Below are 18681 nucleotides of genomic sequence, written 5' to 3'. Positions count from 1 at the left end.
GGTATGGAATGTTCTAGAAAAGTGCTCAGAAATTTCTGGAATGATCTAGAAAGATTCCAAATCGTGATGCAACGGCTGAAATCGGTATGGAATGTTCAGAAAAAGTCTAGAAATTTTTGGAATGATCTAGAAAAGATTCCAAATCGTAAAGTGCAACTGTTGAAATCGGTATGGAATGTTCCAGAAAAAGTCTAGAAATTTCTGGAATGATCTAGAAAGATCTCAAATCGTGTGCAACGGCTGAAATCGGTATGGAATGTTCTTGAAAAGTCTAGAAATTTCTGGAATGATCTAGAAAAGATTACAAATAGCTTCGAGATATAACTTCGGGATGGTCATCATAGGGATTCCGGGTTGATCTACGGGTTTATCTGTGCCATTCCCGATGAAAACCTACGGAGGAGAAAACACACCTGGTTTCGGAAATATAACTTCCGGGGATGGTCATCAGAGGATCTCCGGGTTGATGTACGGGTTTTATCTGTGCCAGCTTTCTGGTGATGAAAACCTACGGAGGAAGAAAACACCTGGTTTCGAGATATAACTTCGGGATGGTCATCAGAGGATTCCGGGTTGATGTACAGGGTTTATCTTGGAAAGCCATTCCCGATGAAAACCCCTACGGAAATGAAAACACCTGGTTTCCCTAAGGATATCAAACTTCTCGGGATGGTCATCAGAGGATTCCTTGGGTTGATGTATGGGTTTATCTGTGCCATTCCCGATGAAAACCCCCTTACGGGAGGAAAATGGACACCTGGTTTCGAGATATAACTTCGGGATGGTCATCAGAGTGATTCCGGGTTGACTGTACGGGTTTATCTGTGCCATTCCCTGTGATGAAAACCTACGGAGGAAAACACCTGGCTTTCGAGATATAACTTCGGGATGGTCACTCAGAGTGATTCCGGGTTAATGTACGCGTTTATCTGTGCCATTCCCGATGAAAACCTACGGAGGAAAACACCTGGTTTCGAGATATAACTTCGGGATGGTCATCAGAGGATGACTAGGAAGGTCATCACCTGGGTTCTAGGTTGATAATAATCAAAATTTAAATAATATCATTATGGTAGTCTCTTTATGCGAAGGAGAGTTACATACAAACATACATACAAACATACAAACATACAGGTGAAGTTAATAAAAGCGTGTTAATAAAAGTGTCGAAAATTAATACAAATTATAAAATCTTTCTCACTAGCTCTCTCCCACCTCTCGCTCCATGACACTGTGCATGATGCGATGCTCGCTCTATCTCACTCTCTCGATCTTTCTCACTCACTTGATCTCTACTCTCGCTCCATGGCTATGTGCTTCATGCTACGTTCGCCCTTTGTCACTCTCTCTCAATCAGTCTTAATTGCTCTTTCCCTCTTTTTCGATAAAAACGCTGCACATCTTCGTGACGCTTATATTATTATTATTGCGTCTCATCCGTAAAAATTTTACCCTCATGCGTCTAAAAAAATTTTACTTCAAAAAAATTTCAACTGTCAAAATTTAGAAATTAAATAGAATTAAAATCGAATTTATTTGAACAGTGAAATTTACTTGATTTTAATAAGAGATATAAATAGATCTGAAAAGTAAAAAAGTTACGTCGCGAAATTTCGAGGGCTACGGTGCTTGGTACCAGATGGCCATCGCCCTTTACGGAGAGAGGGTAAGTAAATTTTTTTAAATATTTACGCCCACAAAAAGGAAAAAAAAAAGAAAAAAGAGAAGGAAAGAGAAAAAGGATATAGGTTCACGTATATGAAAAAAATTTTTTTGAATTTTTTTCAGGACGTGAGAGAAGGCATCTGCATAGTGCGGCGTTTAGCGCGCCCTATAACGATTGAGGAAGCGTATCGTCTCATGGCCCAGATAATGGACTTATTCAGTGGTAACTTGCCTCCTGAGGTGGTCGGGGCGACGATCTTTTTCGTCTCCGAAGACGCTCAGAACCCAAATAACTCTGAGGAGTTAATATGTGCTCCGTTTGATGAGCAGTTAGAGCAATTGGGAATCGCCCTCATGGAGGCGATCTTCAACAGTTTGGTCACCGCTGCTTAATGTAAGTTACTGTAGGATACTCCCAAAAAAGTTTTTTTTTTTTTTGGAATGATTTCTTAGGAAGCATTAACTTATCTTTTATAAAATAAAAGAAAGTGATATATTTTTCCTCTCTCTTTTTTTTTTTTCAGAAGGCGTATCCTATGGCACTGGGCGGCTGGCGGGCCGATGAGATGCTGAATCGGCTTAAAATGAATGTTTCTTTTATAAGCATTCCTTGTTTGACGATAAAAAAATTAAAATAATAAAAAATAAAAAAAAATGTTTTTCTCTTTTTTTTTTATATAGTTCCTATACCCTCTCTCCTGTCTCATAAATAGTTTTTTTTAGGAATAAGATAATTGGATAGCAATACTTGTTATAATTGATAATAATAGTCATAAATAAAAAGTTTAACAAAAAAAGGGAAAAAGGTAAGTTAAGATTTGAGTTATTTAATTAGTTAATTATTTAGTTTAAACGTAGAAAAAAAATTTGTAATTAAGTAGAGAGAAGATTGCAATAGTCTGTGAGAATAGAATCTGTATTTATGTGTGTCTGCTTGTATTTTATTTCAGTACAGAAGAGTTAGTGAGTATGTGTAAGTCTGTGTGTGAGTTGGGTGAGAGAAGCGGCACGGCTGTAGGCATGGCTTATCGGGAGGTAGTTGCGATTAAGTTGGCGTCGGTAAGCTGCCTCGCTTGACTTAGCGGTTTCATCATAATTATCGTTAGATGACTCTCCCTGTCCTCTTACTTACTTTACTTAAACTTATTAAATATTAGCGTTTAAAATAATTGTTTTGAATTATAAAAAGATTTTATGGTTCTTGAAAAAATTTTGTGAAGTGACGTTAGCCCAATTATATAAACTTTGGTTATTATTTATAATTATAGTATCATTATAATGATTGTATATATCTATAAAAAAATTTTTTTCAATATAATCATTTATAGTTTGTGGTTATAAGTATATAGTAATAATGAACTTATGGTACTATGAAAAAAAATTTTATGATAAAGTATAAGATTAACATATATATATAAACATATATATATATATATATATATATATATATATATATATATATATATATATATATATATATGTATAACAAATATATAAAATATAAATTATAACAAAATATAGTAATAATAATATTTAATATATAAATAAACAGATTGTGTAATGAGGAAAAAAAAATTTTATGAATTGTAATTTTATATAGAGAGAAAAAATTTTAATCGGGGTTTTGTGCTGTTCCCACTCGTCCCCCCAAGGCCGGGGATAATCTTATCTTCGGTCTTGTGAGTTCGAGAGCAGCAAAACTTTTTCAGAATTTAGACGAATCTACTGATTTTCATTATACTATCTACTATAAAAATATACTATCTAATATAAAAATATTCGAATAAGAAAAAAAAAATTTTAATTAGTTTCTTGAATCAAGGTGTTTATACAAACTGTTGGCTCGTTTTTGGCAATTTAAAAAAAATTTTTTTTTTTCTTATTAAACGAAATTTTCAACAGGAGAAAGAAAAACTAATTTTTATCATCATTTTAAGTTGTTCTCTTAGTTTTCCGCAAAAGAGCCATCAGTTTGTAAAAAAATTTTTTTTTATAAATGACCTTAAGTTCTACGATGTTGATGCCGAGATTGTTGTCTAAATCGGTGATTTGTAGTCTCTCAGTCAAGTGGTTTTCGATTTTCTCGATTTCTCAACGGTTTTAGGAGAATCTTCGGTAGTCGCTTGCTTGGTGGAGGAGCTTCCGTCATCGTTGGTGTCGGATTTTACTGAGAGTGGTTCGTTTACTTCTGACGGGTTTGACGTCTTTTCTCCGATTGTTTCAGCTGGATTACAACCGGTTTTTCGTTTTGCCTGTTGGGCGGTGAGGTTTGGATAGAAATTGGCGGATAGATTTCTGTATAGCTATCCCCCCTATTATAAGTGATATTATTCCAATCGCTGATACCGATCCAATGGTTATTTTCCGGTTGGTTTCTTCTTTTTGGTGGTTGTAACAGGGTAAATTACCCTTAATCGATAAGTCGCCAGAGATCGATAACTTTTCGACTAGCATTTGAGCGCATCGATCTTCGGGCCTAGAGAGAGAGGGGGTATTTTTGGGGTCGTTATATAGACGAGCCATGCGTGGTGTCCGGGGAAGTAGTAAAGTGTTGGAACGAGTAACATCAAGAAGTCCAAAGAAGGAAGCGAGTATCAACCATAGAGTTTCTTCAACCAAATTTACACCAGGTATTGGACTTTGGTAATGATGAGCCTTGGGGCCATATACCCGGCTCATCAAATACACTACTTCTCATTGTATTTATTCAAGTTTGGATAATTCAATTGTTTAATAATTTTGCTCAATAATAATTAATTATTTAATTGAATTGATTCGTTAATTGCTGGGAGCGTTCCTCCTGGGGATTTTACACCCGAGAAATGTTCTAGACCTCCTGGGTTTAGGTCGTGAGTATCTAAATTGTTAATTCAGCTGGTTAATAATTATTAACATCCTAGATGGGCTACATTAAAATTCAGTTTTATTATTTAATTAATTTCGGAACATCGAGAAATAGTTCAATCAGCAACTCACGACTTGGTCAAAAGTTGGTACCCGAGGTCGAGCTTAGTACGCTGTAACGAACAACGGAGTCCATTTTGAGCGCGCAAATTCCTTGAGAATTTTGTGACGCAGTAAATTTACAATATTAACAACTGGACTGTTATTATAAATTATAACAATTGAATTATCATTTATTAATATTATTTGTTACAAAAAAGTATTATTTATTTAATATAATTTATTGAGAATCGGCTACTGAGTTCCGACGCAATTGAGATCGAATTAACCGTGGATAATTTTTTCGTGAATTTATTTTATATTAAGACAAATTGCTTTATTAATTATTTATAAATCGAAAAATTCCACGTGGTCATATATGTATTGAACTATGGAAGACTAAAATTATTATTGGAATTGTTATAAAACTATTTATCAGTGTGGATTACGTCCGAGTAAAAATTTAGTTGATTTTTAGTTAAGCTCGTGTTAAATTTGGAATAAAAGAAGCGTCGGTTTTAAGCCGAAAATTTTGAGAAGTAAATTTATTAATCGTGAGGATAATTCATGAGTTTTATTGTAAGCTAATGACTGAATAATTTTAGTAAGAATTGAACGTTGACTTTTTTGGAGTAATTTTGTAATCCGGAAATAAAAGTAAAGTAGAGTCAGTTGTGTGTGTGAGCGGGATATGTGTGTGGAGACGCGTGGGTAATGTGTGTGTGAGATAGTACCGCTCAAGAGGCACGTTGAGCACGCTTGAGTCCATCTGACTCCGGGGCGGGAAATCCTAGAAGCCGTTGTATAGACGCCAAGTGGGGTACAACAGTAGTAAGTTAGAAGCCGTGGTATAGACGCCAAGTGGGGTACCACGGTAGTAAGATAGAAACTGCGGTATAGACGCTCCATAAGAGGGTACCGTCAGGATTAAGAATTTTGATAGAGCGTGAGGGTCCGGTGGACAGTGCGACTTAGTTAGAAACTGCAGTATAGACGCTCCATATGAGGGTACTGTAGGATTAAGAATTTTTGTTAGTTTTAAGAAGTCCTGGTCAGCCGTTAGTTAGGCTGTAGTCTTAAGTTGTTAATTGTACGTGCGAGGGCACGAGTTGTTATTCTATTTTGTTGTTAAATAAATACCGGTCATTTTTGTTAAATAAAAATTTATTTCTTTCAGACCACCTTCCTCCACTCTCTCTCCCTGTAGATTATTAAGCTCAGCTCTGGTTTCCGGTTCCAGGAACCGAGATACAAAATCCTGGTGGCGCCCTTGTTAATTTAGAATCATTTTGCTAGGTATTGTTTTTTTTCTATTAAATTAATTAAGGGGCCAATAAGCGGCATAAACACCCGTTACATGGTCTAAGGCTATTAGTGACATTTTCTCTTCATTTTCTTCTAGCCCTTGACCTCAAGGTTCAAATTTGTCGATTATTGTTGCTGGGTCTTGAATTTTTGTGAATGAGTTTGTACCTTCGTCGTTGCTTTTAAGGCTCGAGTTTAATGTTACCAGTGATAGGTTAAAACTCGGGGCGATGAGGTCTATTTTTGTTGATTCTCTTGCAATTCCTCAGATTGTGTATCCATTTCAGTTCACTTGGCATCCTTGTTGAACGTGTATCAGTCCAGTTCCATTAATTATGTTACTTTCAGTTGTTTGTCCTGGACACTTCAATTGGATATTTTCTTCCTTGCACGTCGAGTATGCCCAGGTGTTTTTCTCGTTGATTTTTATCCAAGTCAATTTGCATTTTGCGATTATTCTTATGTTGCATTCTCTTAGAATTTCCGTTTTTGGGTTCATTAGTAATTCCATTTCACAATCTACCTCGTTTTCCAACTCAATTGTTTAAGATGGGAGGTCAGGCAGACATGCCATGTCTGGTCCTATGGGCTTACAGCTGTTGATGTATTCCTGTTCAGCGAGGAAGTACTCATTGAACGACGGCTCTGACACGAGGTATATTGATGCAGGTTGGATTGTTAGAGTTGATATTTTGTCTCCAATTTTTTCGGGCTTTGGAAGTGATTTAAGTTCGTATGCTAACCATGGTATCTGATCGAAGAGCGGCACTGTTATTATTAGGAAATATCCGTTTGTTTTTCTTGTTTCTATTGTAGGCATATCAAGGTAGCAGTGGCAGAGCCCATCTTGGACGGACATTATTATTGATTTCTCGGAATCTAAACAAGCAACAATATTCTCAATAGAGCAACTAATTAGCAACAAAAAGCAATATATTTAGCAACATATTTAGCACCACAAATAAATTTTGTTACTTGAATAATAAGTCCATGCCTGATGGACGAGTCCATTCCAGCTTGATAGACCTTTCTATTGTAGATACCCTGGCTAGTGTGTTGATATCCATGTGATCCAGTGGTTGAGGTAGGTTTAGCGTCGGATGTTTTTTCATCATGTCAGCAGTTGCTCGATCTAATTGTTTAGCTGACACTATTAAGTAAGCTTGCCCCATTTTGCGTCTTCTATGGCTTTTTCAGCGTTGAGAGTTCTCAGGTGATTAGTCATCAAGTGAATATGCTCGTCTCCTGCTATTGAGAATAATTGGCTTCTTTGAAGGTCGTTCAGTTGTTTATTTACCGATTGCTTGAGGTATGCTGAAGTTCGGACCAGTTCTCTGATTCTTTCGGTTAAGTTTGCACTCTTGGTGATGTGTGTGTTCTTTTGAAATAGGTGTACTAATTCTCTGTTGTCTTGATATAATTTGTCTATTTCTTTGGTAATATGTTCCTTGTCACTATAGTCCATGGTTCTAAACAACTCTCGTGCGATTGTGCCTACGAAGCTGAACCATGGAGCTGGCTTGATGCGGTTGTTTTTGTCAAATTTTTCTAATTGTGGATCTTCGAGGAGCTGTCTCAGCCGATGTTGTGCTTGTTCAATTTCTGTCTGTATTTCTCTATGGATATTAACCCTCAGGTACGACGTGCAGATGGAATGGTTAAATTTTGTCGAGCATATTCCATAAGCTTCCCATAGACTTTGATTTGAGTATGGATACAGATCTACCATGTTATGTCCACCCACGAAATTTTTTTTAAATTGCTAATTATTTTTGTTAGATTCATTTCTTTCTTCGTTGTGTGTATCGATGACGTTGCTTGTATTGATGTCGTCTGCTAAAGGTCGAAGGCCTTGGCTCTATTATGATGGCATGCTCCGCTTCGCTGGGATCTTCGCTTCTTCCGGTTTCTTCTGGACTGATATCGCTGCTTGATCCTTTCTCAGGCTGATCACTGTTATCTCTAAGAAATTCGTCAATATTAATTTCTGGTGCTGTGTCGTCATCTAAAGAGTCTTCTTCACTTCGCCAGAGAGGTGGGAGTTTGCTTAAGGATTGGCGAATTGTTTTCGCGGTCTCTGAACTAGTCCGTTTCATTTTGGCTAACTCTTAGGGAGTATAGTTGAATATTGCTTCCTCTCGTCGGATTTTTTATAGAGCTCTCTCCCTGTAGATGTTTTCCGTTGGTGGTCTTTGAAGAATTTCGTCGAACATTTTTACTAGTTCTTGCGTTTTACGTCGTTGTTTTTGTGAAACGATCGTTTCGTTGTCTTTTTATGCTTCGTCGTCCCCCTCGTGGCCAATGTCTGGAGTCAGATTACTCGTGGATGGTCCTGGTGTAGGAACTGATAGGAAGACTTCATCGTCCCCCTGTTCTTTATTTCCGGTTTCGTGTGTCTTCGGATCTTCTGAAGTTATGTCGAGGTTGCTAGTTTCATGGTAATTTATTTTTGGTGGAATTCATGTTTTTCCTATTTCCCTTTTTCTAAGACGAGAGGCAATTGTTTCTCTTACTTCGGGAGCACTGCTGACTCTCGGTCTATTTTTAGATCTGAGGGGGGCGACCGGGGCGTTTGATCGATTGAATCGCCTCTTTGTTGGAGAGCTTTTTTTCTGGTCTTTTTGATTTTGGTAAGACAGAGATTGGAAATGCTAACGAATGATTTTCAGTAATATTGTTTATCAGATGTTCTGGAGGTTCGGGGCGCCCTTCTGGGTTATGCGAGAGCGCATAACTGTAAATTAGAGCGCCATTTAGCTTGTCTTTCGGTGATAGTTGCGCTATCCTTTAACCAGGTGACACAAGAGCTACTAGTTATTAAAGTAAAATGTTTTTGGAGATACGGTCTGAACTGTTGAATTGCTTAGATTACCGCGAGGCATTGTTTTTCTACGTCTATGTATCGGGTTTCAGTATCGTGAAAGACTCTTGAGACATACGACACTATCTTTTCTCCGTCTCTTTCTAGGTCATCGTCCCCCACTGTCGTTGCTTGACTAAGAATTCCGGATATTCCCGAGTCTGACGCGCTGACAGCCAGGATGAACTTATTAAAATCTGGGTATTTTAGGAAACAGTCTTCGCAGAGAGCATTTTTGATATCATTAAATGCCATTTGTGCTTCTTCTGTCCATATGAAAGGTTTAGTTTTTCGCGTAAGATCTGTTATGAACTTAGCCCTTTCGCCGAAATTTTGGATAAATATTCGATAATAATTAGCAAGTCCCATAAATTTTCTGGCTTCTGTATGATTTCTAGGTCACGAGGCGTTTTTAAGCGATGAAACCTTTTTCGGACCTGATCTTATACCCTCTTTAGTAATTACGTGACCTAGATAATCAACTTCTAGGCAGAGAAATTTACATTTTTCGGGTTGGAGGGTGAGACCTGCTTCTCTTAATCGATTGAACAGTCTTTGAACTCTTACCCCATGCTCTTCTAGTGTTTTGCCATAGCTAACTAAATCATCTATATAAATGAAAAGTTCCGTCCCTTTTAACCCACTTAGCGTGGAGTCCATCATTCTTTGAAATATAGACGGGGCGCATTCTAGACCAAAGCGCATACAAAAATATTCCCAGTGACCGTCTGGTGTAGAAAATGCCGTTTTTTGGACATCTGCGGGATGCATTGGGACCTGGTGAAAATCCATGGCGAGATCAAAAACGCTGAAGATATTGGCGTCGCCTAACTGGTCTAAAATATCGATAATTAGGGGTAAAGGGTAGGCATCCCCTCTAGTTATTTTGTTTAATTGTCTAAAGTCGATAACCATTCTATATTTTTTGTATAGAAGGGTCATTAGATTTTTTAGTACAATCCACAAGGGTGAATTGTACGGAGAATTAGATTTTCGTATTATTCCCTATTTTTCAAGATTTTCGACCTGCCTGGCGATTTCATCTCGATGTTCTGGGGGAAATCGGAACTGTTTTATTCCCACCGGTTCATTGGTGATAGTTTCAATCCGGCAGGTGAAATTTTTCGAACAGCCTAGCTTATCTCCAGGAAGATGAAAGACATCGTGGTTTTTTTGAATGAGAGTCTGGACTTGCTCATTTTCTTCCTCGTTTAGATGACTGAGAGGTATTTTCTGAAGTATGGTCTTAATACGTTCTTCCGGGTTGGCTATACGACTGGAATTTTCTATTGAAGGGTCATCGAACTCGTCCCCGTCTGAGCTAGGGTTACTGAACTCGAACTCTTCAAGTGCTTGGGGTCCGATCTCTATGTCAACTGGATTCGAGTTAAGATTGATAACCATACACGCGGCGTACCCATCCTTTACCTTGACAACAGCGTCTCCTCCGAGCACTCCGTCTGGAAGATCCATTCGAGGGAGGTATCCCTCTCTCTTCTCGAAATATCGGACAGGTATTGCTATTACCATTTTCATACGAGGTGGTAATGTATAATTCTAGGAAGGTTTTGTTTCAAGGCTAAAGGATATTGTTTTCGTTGGGCATGATAATAGGGCCAAGGTTTGATTATCGTAAGAAATCTCGGCTTTCTCGGTTTCAAGGAAGTTGTTTTCCAGGATTCCTACTCCAGGGAATGGTAAATCCTCTCGAAAAACTTGAAACTTGATTTCAATATTAGGGATTTTTAATTTAACTACTCCTAGAGTCTCAAAGGTACTGTCGCTGAGACCTCGGAATCTTCTAGCTTTTCCAATATCGATGATTGCTTCGGGTTTTAAAGCAGATGCATTGATGAGGCATACATCCCCCCCCCCCCCGGTATCGATGAGGAATCGCTGATAATTACCTAGGAACAGATTACACGATATATATATTTTTGGCCCGGTCCTAGAGCGAGGATCATCTGCTCAGGGAACCTTCGTGGGTTAATAATCGGTATTGGTTGATTTGGTCTATTTTTCATTACTAGAGTGTTCCAGTAAAACGAGATGGTTACACGATTTTGAACAAAAAATTCATTTCCGAGAATGGCTCTATAACCGCCGGGAGGTTCCGGTACGAGATGGAACGTAATTTTAACTCCGAATATTTTAAGATTTATTGAACCGGTTATAGGCATTGAGCTCGTAGTAATACCCCCGACTACTCCCGTATTTTTAATGTTACAAAGGGCTTCGTCGCGTAGTTCTTCTATGCAGAGTAGGTTAAGGTCGAAGCCGGTGTCAAGAAGGGCGTTTACACTCCCGTTTCCAAGTGTTGGACTTCGTAGATGGACTGTAGGATCTCTTCCTGTTGTTAGACACTTTGGTTCGTCCTTTTTTGGGCTCTTAACTCTCCTGCGCTCATCAGATGTGGATTTTGTTGTCCCGGTTGTGACGTCATGTTGCTCTGTGCTGATTTTTGTTCCGGTCTCGGGAGAGGCATCGGTTCTGTCATAGTTGATTGGTGTTCAAGGACTTGCTTCTGGGGGTTTTGGAGGATTGATCGGGGGTATTGATTCGGAAAACCCCGATATTGGCCCTTTTGATACTATTGGTAACTGTTGGGAACCCTCATTGCAGTAGACGGAGACTGGACGGGCATACTCGCCATTGCCTCCGATTGACGAGCGCCCGACCCATTTAAAGGATCGTACGCGTCTCAACGTTCTCCTTTTGGGCAGAATGGACAGTTGCAGATTATTGAAGGGTCCGATTAATGCCGTAACTTAGCTTCTTCCAAATCTTCATCTTCTTCCAAGCGTACCGCCCTCCTTGTGGGACCTAATACTCCCGGATGATAACGGTTTTGATTGTAATTTTGAAAAGTTCGCGGTTGATAATAATTTTGAGCCTTAGACATATACTGAAGGTTTCGTTCGGTTCCAAACAAGAAAGTAGATCTCATCATTTGTTGCTCTCCCTGGTAAGCGGGGCCGTAGTGACTGTCTTGGTACGTGTCAGGAAATGAGTCTTTGTAATAGTCTGTTAAGTGTATTGATTGAGAGGGGCTTGTCCTTGAAGCCTGACTGTATTCTTGGTACGTTAAAATGCGGGATAATTAAGATCTTGGCATTTGTGGGTAATTTCGGTTACCGTCTTGTCCGGGTCGTCTGTAAAATTCTACCGAGGGTGGAAGGTCTCTGTTTGGTTAATTCATGAGACCTAATTTGGAATAATTATCACCAACAGCTCAAAAAAAAACACAACCGAATTTAAGAATTAATCGAGTTGAGCTAGCCTGCAGCGTCGGTTATTTATTGCCAAGTATGGCTATATATACATATATGTATGTCGAAAGACTTAGCAACATTCATATTGTTCGGTGAACAAGGCCCAGTAGCGATTAACTCGCTCCTGGGGGACTCCCAAATTCAAGAGACGCACCTGTCCACCGCTAGTTCCCGCAAAAATCGAACCGCCAATAGAAAATCAGCCTCTCGATCACGTCATGAATCGACCGCTTTATTGGCTGATCGCTCCCACTAGACATGCGCAATAGCCTTCTTCCCCAACTCAACGAGGAAGAAAACGGACTATTGTTATTATCTTTTGCTTCTACGCTTTCGCTGCATCAAGTCGCCATTAATTTTTCTTTACTTTCGCTTTTCGTTAATAAACCGCATTTCGCTTATTTTATAATTTAAATTGCTTAAATTAACCGCTAATAATTCGCTTTAGTTTGTTATAGGTAATTTGTGTTAACAGTGCATTTATTTCACCGCTTTTTCAGTGCCGGCAAAGTGTTCAACCACGTGTCAACCGGCTTCGCTTTTGCAAACCACGCTGTAATTTACAAATCCGCTTTTATCTTAACAATCCGCTATTAAATATATTAAATATTGAGTGTATTTAATGTAAATAAATTCCTAGTGTTATTTTTGATAATAATTTACGCGTTTTAATTGAGATATCCAGACCTAAACCTGATCCCCGCTTTTCCGCTCTTTCAGTAATTATTCATTGGTCCCTCGAGCCGGATCAGGCTGGCTCTATCTCAATTAAATTAATTTATTATTCCGCTTAAAAATTGTGCTGTGTTAAGTGAAGTGTAATACCGCTAGGAAAGGTCGAGTGTCAGGAGCATCGCAGAGCACATCGGGTGCTGCTCCTGATAGTCATTCGTACACCGGTACGCTGAACTTTCCGTTTATTAAGACTGAAAACTCGACTTCGGGCCTTAAATAACTTCGCTATGGAGAATTACACAAGATAGTTGAAAAATGCAATTTGTGCTTCAACTTTCGTGTTCCGCACCGCGCCGCAGATTGCAAGACCGCTCAAGATTGCCGAAAATGTGGTCAACGTCACCACATGTCCATCCATTTTGGATGCACCAACGAAACCAGCTTCACCGCAGTCTACATCTTCCGCACAGGCAACTAATCGTTCCCTTTAGACCGTTTACAACTTGAAATTAACTGTTGATTATTTCAGATTCGCTTTCCGCTCAAGTATTGCTAGCTACCGCTTTAGTCCAGGTCCGCCCACATCATGGTAATCCAATCACCGCCAGAGTGTTGATTGATCAAGGTTCAGAGCTCTCATTTATGAGACAGTCGCTCTTCAAGAAGCTTGGACAACCGCTACAGCGTGACATGGTCATGCTCAAGGGCATTGGCAATGTCTCCGCAGGAAGCTCACTAGGTGTGAGCACAATTGAGCTTCGTTCGCTGTGTACGACCGCATCAATGCATGTCAGCATGCATATTCTACCAACACTGACGGTAGATCTTCCATCGTTCGTGATCGCTGATCCGAAATGGCCGCATCTTGAGAATCTCAAGCTCGCTGACCCGCAGTATCTACAGCCACGCCCTGTAGATATTATTCTAGGTGCATCACCAGCCGCACAGATCATGAACGCAGAGATTCAACGAGGACCTCGCAATGCTCCTATTGCACAATCCACCACGCTTGGTTGGATTGTCTATGGAGCTGTCACCGCTAAACACGCTTCAACATCACACGCAGCACTACATGCGTCAGTAGATACTGAATTACAAGACGCTATCGCTAAGTTTTGGGAACAGGAAGAAGTTCCATCAGGAAATTCACCGCTCAACACCGCTGAAGAAGACGAATGTGAAATTCACTTTCGTCAAACGCATTATCGACAGCCTGATGGACGCTACGTAGTGAGATTACCGCTTAAGGCCCTTGAGAGTCAACTTGGCGACTCTATCAACGCAGCTATGGGGTCACTCCGCAGATTAATAACTCGCTTGTCGCGAGAAAGAGAATATTCTGACATGTATCGTGCATTCATGGCAGAATACATTCAACTAGGACACATGGTACGAGTACCAGTCAACGAATTGCCCGCAAACGCTTACTTCTTGCCTCACCATGGGGTATTGAAGCTTGATAGTGCCACTACGAAGCTCCGCACAGTGTTCAATGGTTCCTGTGCAACATCTACAGGAATTTCATTGAACGACATTCTCCACGCAGGACCCAAAACGCAAATTGACATTTTTGATGTGATGTTGAGAATCCGTTGCAGCAGGATTCTATTCGCTACTGACATCACCAAGATGTTCAGACAGATTGAGGTCGACTCGCTTGATTGGCCGCTTCAGTGCATTCTCTGGATAGATGAGAATGACTTAATAGACGCTTACTGTCTCAAGACAGTCACATACGGAACCGCTAGTGCACCTTTTGACGCAGTACGTGTGCTTATCCAACTAGTAAAGGATGAAGGACACCGCTTTCCGCTAGCTGTTGCTCCAATGTTGAAAACACGCTACGTAGATGACATCTACGGTGGTGCCCACAACGAAGAAGACGCTATCAAGGCTGCAGTACAAACAAAAGCTCTGTGTGCAGCAGGCTGCTTCCCGCTTGCCAAATGGGCTAGCAATAGCCCACGGTTACTCGCTGAAGTCGCTCCAGAAAAGCAGCTGGATACACCGCTTAAAGAAATCAGTGATGCACCAGTAAAAGTCCTGGGCATGTACTGGAATTCACGCACTGACGCTCTCCAGTTCAAGTACACGCTACCGCCAGAGACGCCCAAGACAAAAAGAGCTATTTTGTCTGAAATCGCTAAGCTGTATGATCCGCTAGGACTTCTCGCACCAATAGTCGTCAAAGCCAAGATCTTTATGCAAGATCTGTGGCTAGATAGAGTGTCATGGGATGAACAATTGTCACCATCACTCATTCACAAATGGACTGGATACCGCGAGGATCTTCGAAACATCGAATCCATCCGCATTCCACGCTGGAATAATATAGCACCTGGAGCAACTATGGAATTGCACGGGTTCTCAGACGCTTCGCAAAACGCTATGGCTGCCGCTGTTTATTTGAGAGTCACTGACGCTGATGGGAACACAAAGGTCTCACTTTTGTGTTCAAAAACGCAAGTAGCACCGCTGAAGACCATGACAATCCCACGCTTGGAATTATCTGCCGCATGGTTGCTAACACAACTGATACTTCATGTTAAAGAAGTTCAGTCGCTTGAAAATGTCAGGATCAATCTCTGGACTGACTCCGCCGTGACTCTCGCATGGATTAAAAGTCCAGCAATCCGCTGGAAGACATTCGTCCGCAATAGAGTGGGAAAAATCCAAGAAACGCTTCGAGATGTCTCCTGGAAATTTATTCCAGGAAAACAAAACCCCGCTGACTGCGCTTCAAGAGGTATACCTACGCTAAAACTGAAACAACACGCTCTCTGGTGGCATGGACCAACTTGGCTTCATGAACCAGAATCCTCTTGGCCCACTCTGGAGCCTCCAACCGACAACGCAACGCATCGAGAAGAACGCCAAGGTCTGACACTAGTAACTTGGAAAGCAGAAAATTGCCTGCTCCAACAATTACTGTCGCATTACACGCAGCTGTTTCCACTGCTACGGAAGCTTAGCATCTGGCATCGTGCCATCGACCGCTTTAAAAGAGTTCCACAATCTTCGCTGGCCTACCCGCTTACTCCATCAGACCTGGAGCGCGCTAAATTGACCTTGATTAAGTTCACTCAAGGACAATACTTCGCTAGAGAGATTCACACGCTACAAGATGGTGATGGTCTGCCTAAAAATAACAGCATCACTAAGCTGACTCCGTTCATCGACCATCAGGGGGTCCTGAGAGTCGGTGGCCGCTTGAGAAACGCATTGCTGGACCCAGAAGAGAGGCATCCAGCGATTCTACCGCGACAATCACCGCTTACATCAATTTTGATTGATGATTCGCACCGCAAAACGCTTCACGGAGGTACTCAGCTTACGCTCGCTGACTTACGCAAGAGTGTCTGGATCATTGGAGGCCGTGTTCCAGTCAGATCATTTATTTTACGCTGCGTTATCTGCACGAGACATCGTGGAGAACGCGCTCAACAGTTGATGGGTCAACTACCCGCCGCACGAGTACAGCCAACTCGAGCCTTCTTGCATACAGGACTCGACTACGCTGGACCTATCACGCTGAAAACGTTTCAAGGACGTGGAGCAAAAACATACAAAGGCTGGATTGCAGTCTTTGTATGCATGTTCAGTTCAGCTGTACATTTAGAGCTAGTAACTGACTACACCGCTGCCGCTTTCATCGCCGCTTATCGCCGCTTCACTAGTCGCCGAGGTATCTGCCACACGCTATATTCAGACTGTGGAACCAATTTTGTAGGAGCAGATAAAGAGCTGAAACGACTATTCGCTGCAGGATCCCGCACATTACGAGAATTATCAACCTTGATCGCTCAAGATGGCACGAACTGGAAATTCAATCCGCCTGGGGCTCCACATTTTGGAGGAAAATGGGAAGCCGCTGTGAAATCTATCAAATTTCACCTTCGAAGAACAATCGGAGACTCGCTGTTGACGCTTGAGCAATATTCAACGCTACTGGCTCAAATTGAAGCCATATTGAATTCCAGACCGCTCACACCGCTGAATGAAGATCCTGCTGACCTGGCTGTACTGACTCCAGGTCACTTCTTAATCGGACAGTCACTGACCGCTATCCCAGAGCCATCGCTGACAGATTTACAACCTGCTCGGCTCTCGCACTGGGAACAAGTCCAGCAAATGGTTCAACATTTCTGGAAACGCTACTACCAGGACTGCATCCACCGCTACCAGGCCATTTCAAAGTGGCATCATCGACGCAACCAGATCAAGGTGGGTTCAGTTGTACTGATCACCACTGAGGATCTCCCGCCAACCAAGTGGCCATTAGCCAAAGTAATTGCTGTCCATCCAGGTGAAGATGGACAAATCCGCGTAGTAACTGTTAAGACAGTTAACACAGAGCTGGTACGTCCAATTACAAAGCTCTGTGTCCTGCCGCTAACGCATGAAGAAGATGATCTTGTCGACGCAGCCGCCAACCCGGGGGAGAATGTTCGGTGAACAAGGCCCAGTAGCGATTAACTCGCTCCTGGGGGACTCCCAAATTCAAGAGACGCACCTGTCCACCGCTAGTTCCCGCAAAAATCGAACCGCCAATAGAAAATCAGCCTCTCGATCACGTCATGAATCGACCGCTTTATTGGCTGATCGCTCCCACTAGACATGCGCAATAGCCTTCTTCCCCAACTCAACGAGGAAGAAGACGGACTATTGTTATTATCTTTCGCTTCTACGCTTTCGCTGCATCAAGTCGCCATTAGTATTTCTTTACTTTCGCTTTTCGTTAATAAACCGCATTTCGCTTATTTTATAATTTAAATTGCTTAAATTAACCGCTAATAATTCGCTTTAGTTTGTTATAGGTAATTTGTGTTAACAGTGCATTTATTTCACCGCTTTTTCAGTGCCGGCAAAGTGTTCAACCACGTGTCAACCGGCTTCGCTTTTGCAAACCACGCTGTAATTTACAAATCCGCTTTTATCTTAACAATCCGCTATTAAATATATTAAATATTGAGTGTATTTAATGTAAATAAATTCCTAGTGTTATTTTTGATAATAATTTACGCGTTTTAATTGAGATATCCAGACCTAAACCTGATCCCCGCTTTTCCGCTCTTTCAGTAATTATTCATAAAATAATTTAAAAATGTTTTGCAAAAATATAATTCAGTTTGAAGGAAAAATTTCCTATAATAATTGAAAATCCAAGAACCGTTATTATTGTTATAAACGAAGGGAAACGGGTAGTCAATGATCAATAAAAACAAAAAAAATTTTCACAACAAACAAAAAAAAATTCTTAAAGTTACAGAAATGGTAATATCTCGAGTCAGCAAAAGTTTCAAGAGGAAAGAAAAATGATTTTATGTATATATAAAAAAAATTTTCAAAAATTCAAAATTTTGCTTTTTATGTTGGTTAAAATTATTTTATAGCCAATTAACCGTGTAAATTTTGTGAGAGTTCTCTCAGCTAAAGTAAGTGCTAGTTAAAGCACCTTTCTAGAACTGGAAAACTTCTGTGAGTGTTTTGTAAGAGAAGGTGCTAAATTCAAAGCACCCTTCTTGTAAAATGTAGTATATGTATTAGGGCGACCCAAAAAAAAGGATTATTTTTTTTTTTCATGTCTCGTGTGAAAATATGTTAGTTTACTATGTTTTAAGAGTCCCCTTCAAAGGACAGCTCAAAAAAAATTTTTTTAAAGGTCGCTCACAATTTTTTTAAATTTCCTAAATCGTCAAAAATCGATTTTTTTTTTTTTTCAAATGCTTTTTCTCGTAATTTCATTTCTTTTTACATGAAAAATCATGAAGATCCTGAAAATTTCAAGTCAAAATTTTAATATTTAGAGGTCGCTCTAATTTTTTTAAGTTTTCAAATCGAGTACTTTATATCTATTTGAGCAACTTCTAAACATGAATATTAACGAACTTAATATTTTTTTCCTTAAATTTCACATGCTAAAGAATGAAATTAAAGCACGGGAAACAAAAAAAAAAATTA

The 18681-nt window shown here is 40.2% G+C and overlaps 1 protein-coding gene across 1 annotated transcript; it reads left to right on the top strand.

Moving 5' to 3' along the window:
• Positions 1-10896: 10896 nt before the first annotated feature.
• Positions 10897-17175, top strand: LOC123258977. Its single transcript, XM_044719234.1, has 3 exons — positions 10897-10903; positions 10950-11141; positions 13250-17175. The coding sequence occupies exons 1-3, from the start codon at positions 10897-10899 to the stop codon at positions 17173-17175; spliced, it is 4125 nt and encodes a 1374-aa protein (XP_044575169.1).
• Positions 17176-18681: the final 1506 nt, after the last annotated feature.

This window comes from Cotesia glomerata, linkage group LG2 (assembly GCF_020080835.1).
Source record: "Cotesia glomerata isolate CgM1 linkage group LG2, MPM_Cglom_v2.3, whole genome shotgun sequence".
NCBI classification, from domain to species: domain Eukaryota; kingdom Metazoa; phylum Arthropoda; class Insecta; order Hymenoptera; family Braconidae; genus Cotesia; species Cotesia glomerata.
This window is presented reverse-complemented; position numbering and strand designations above follow the sequence as displayed.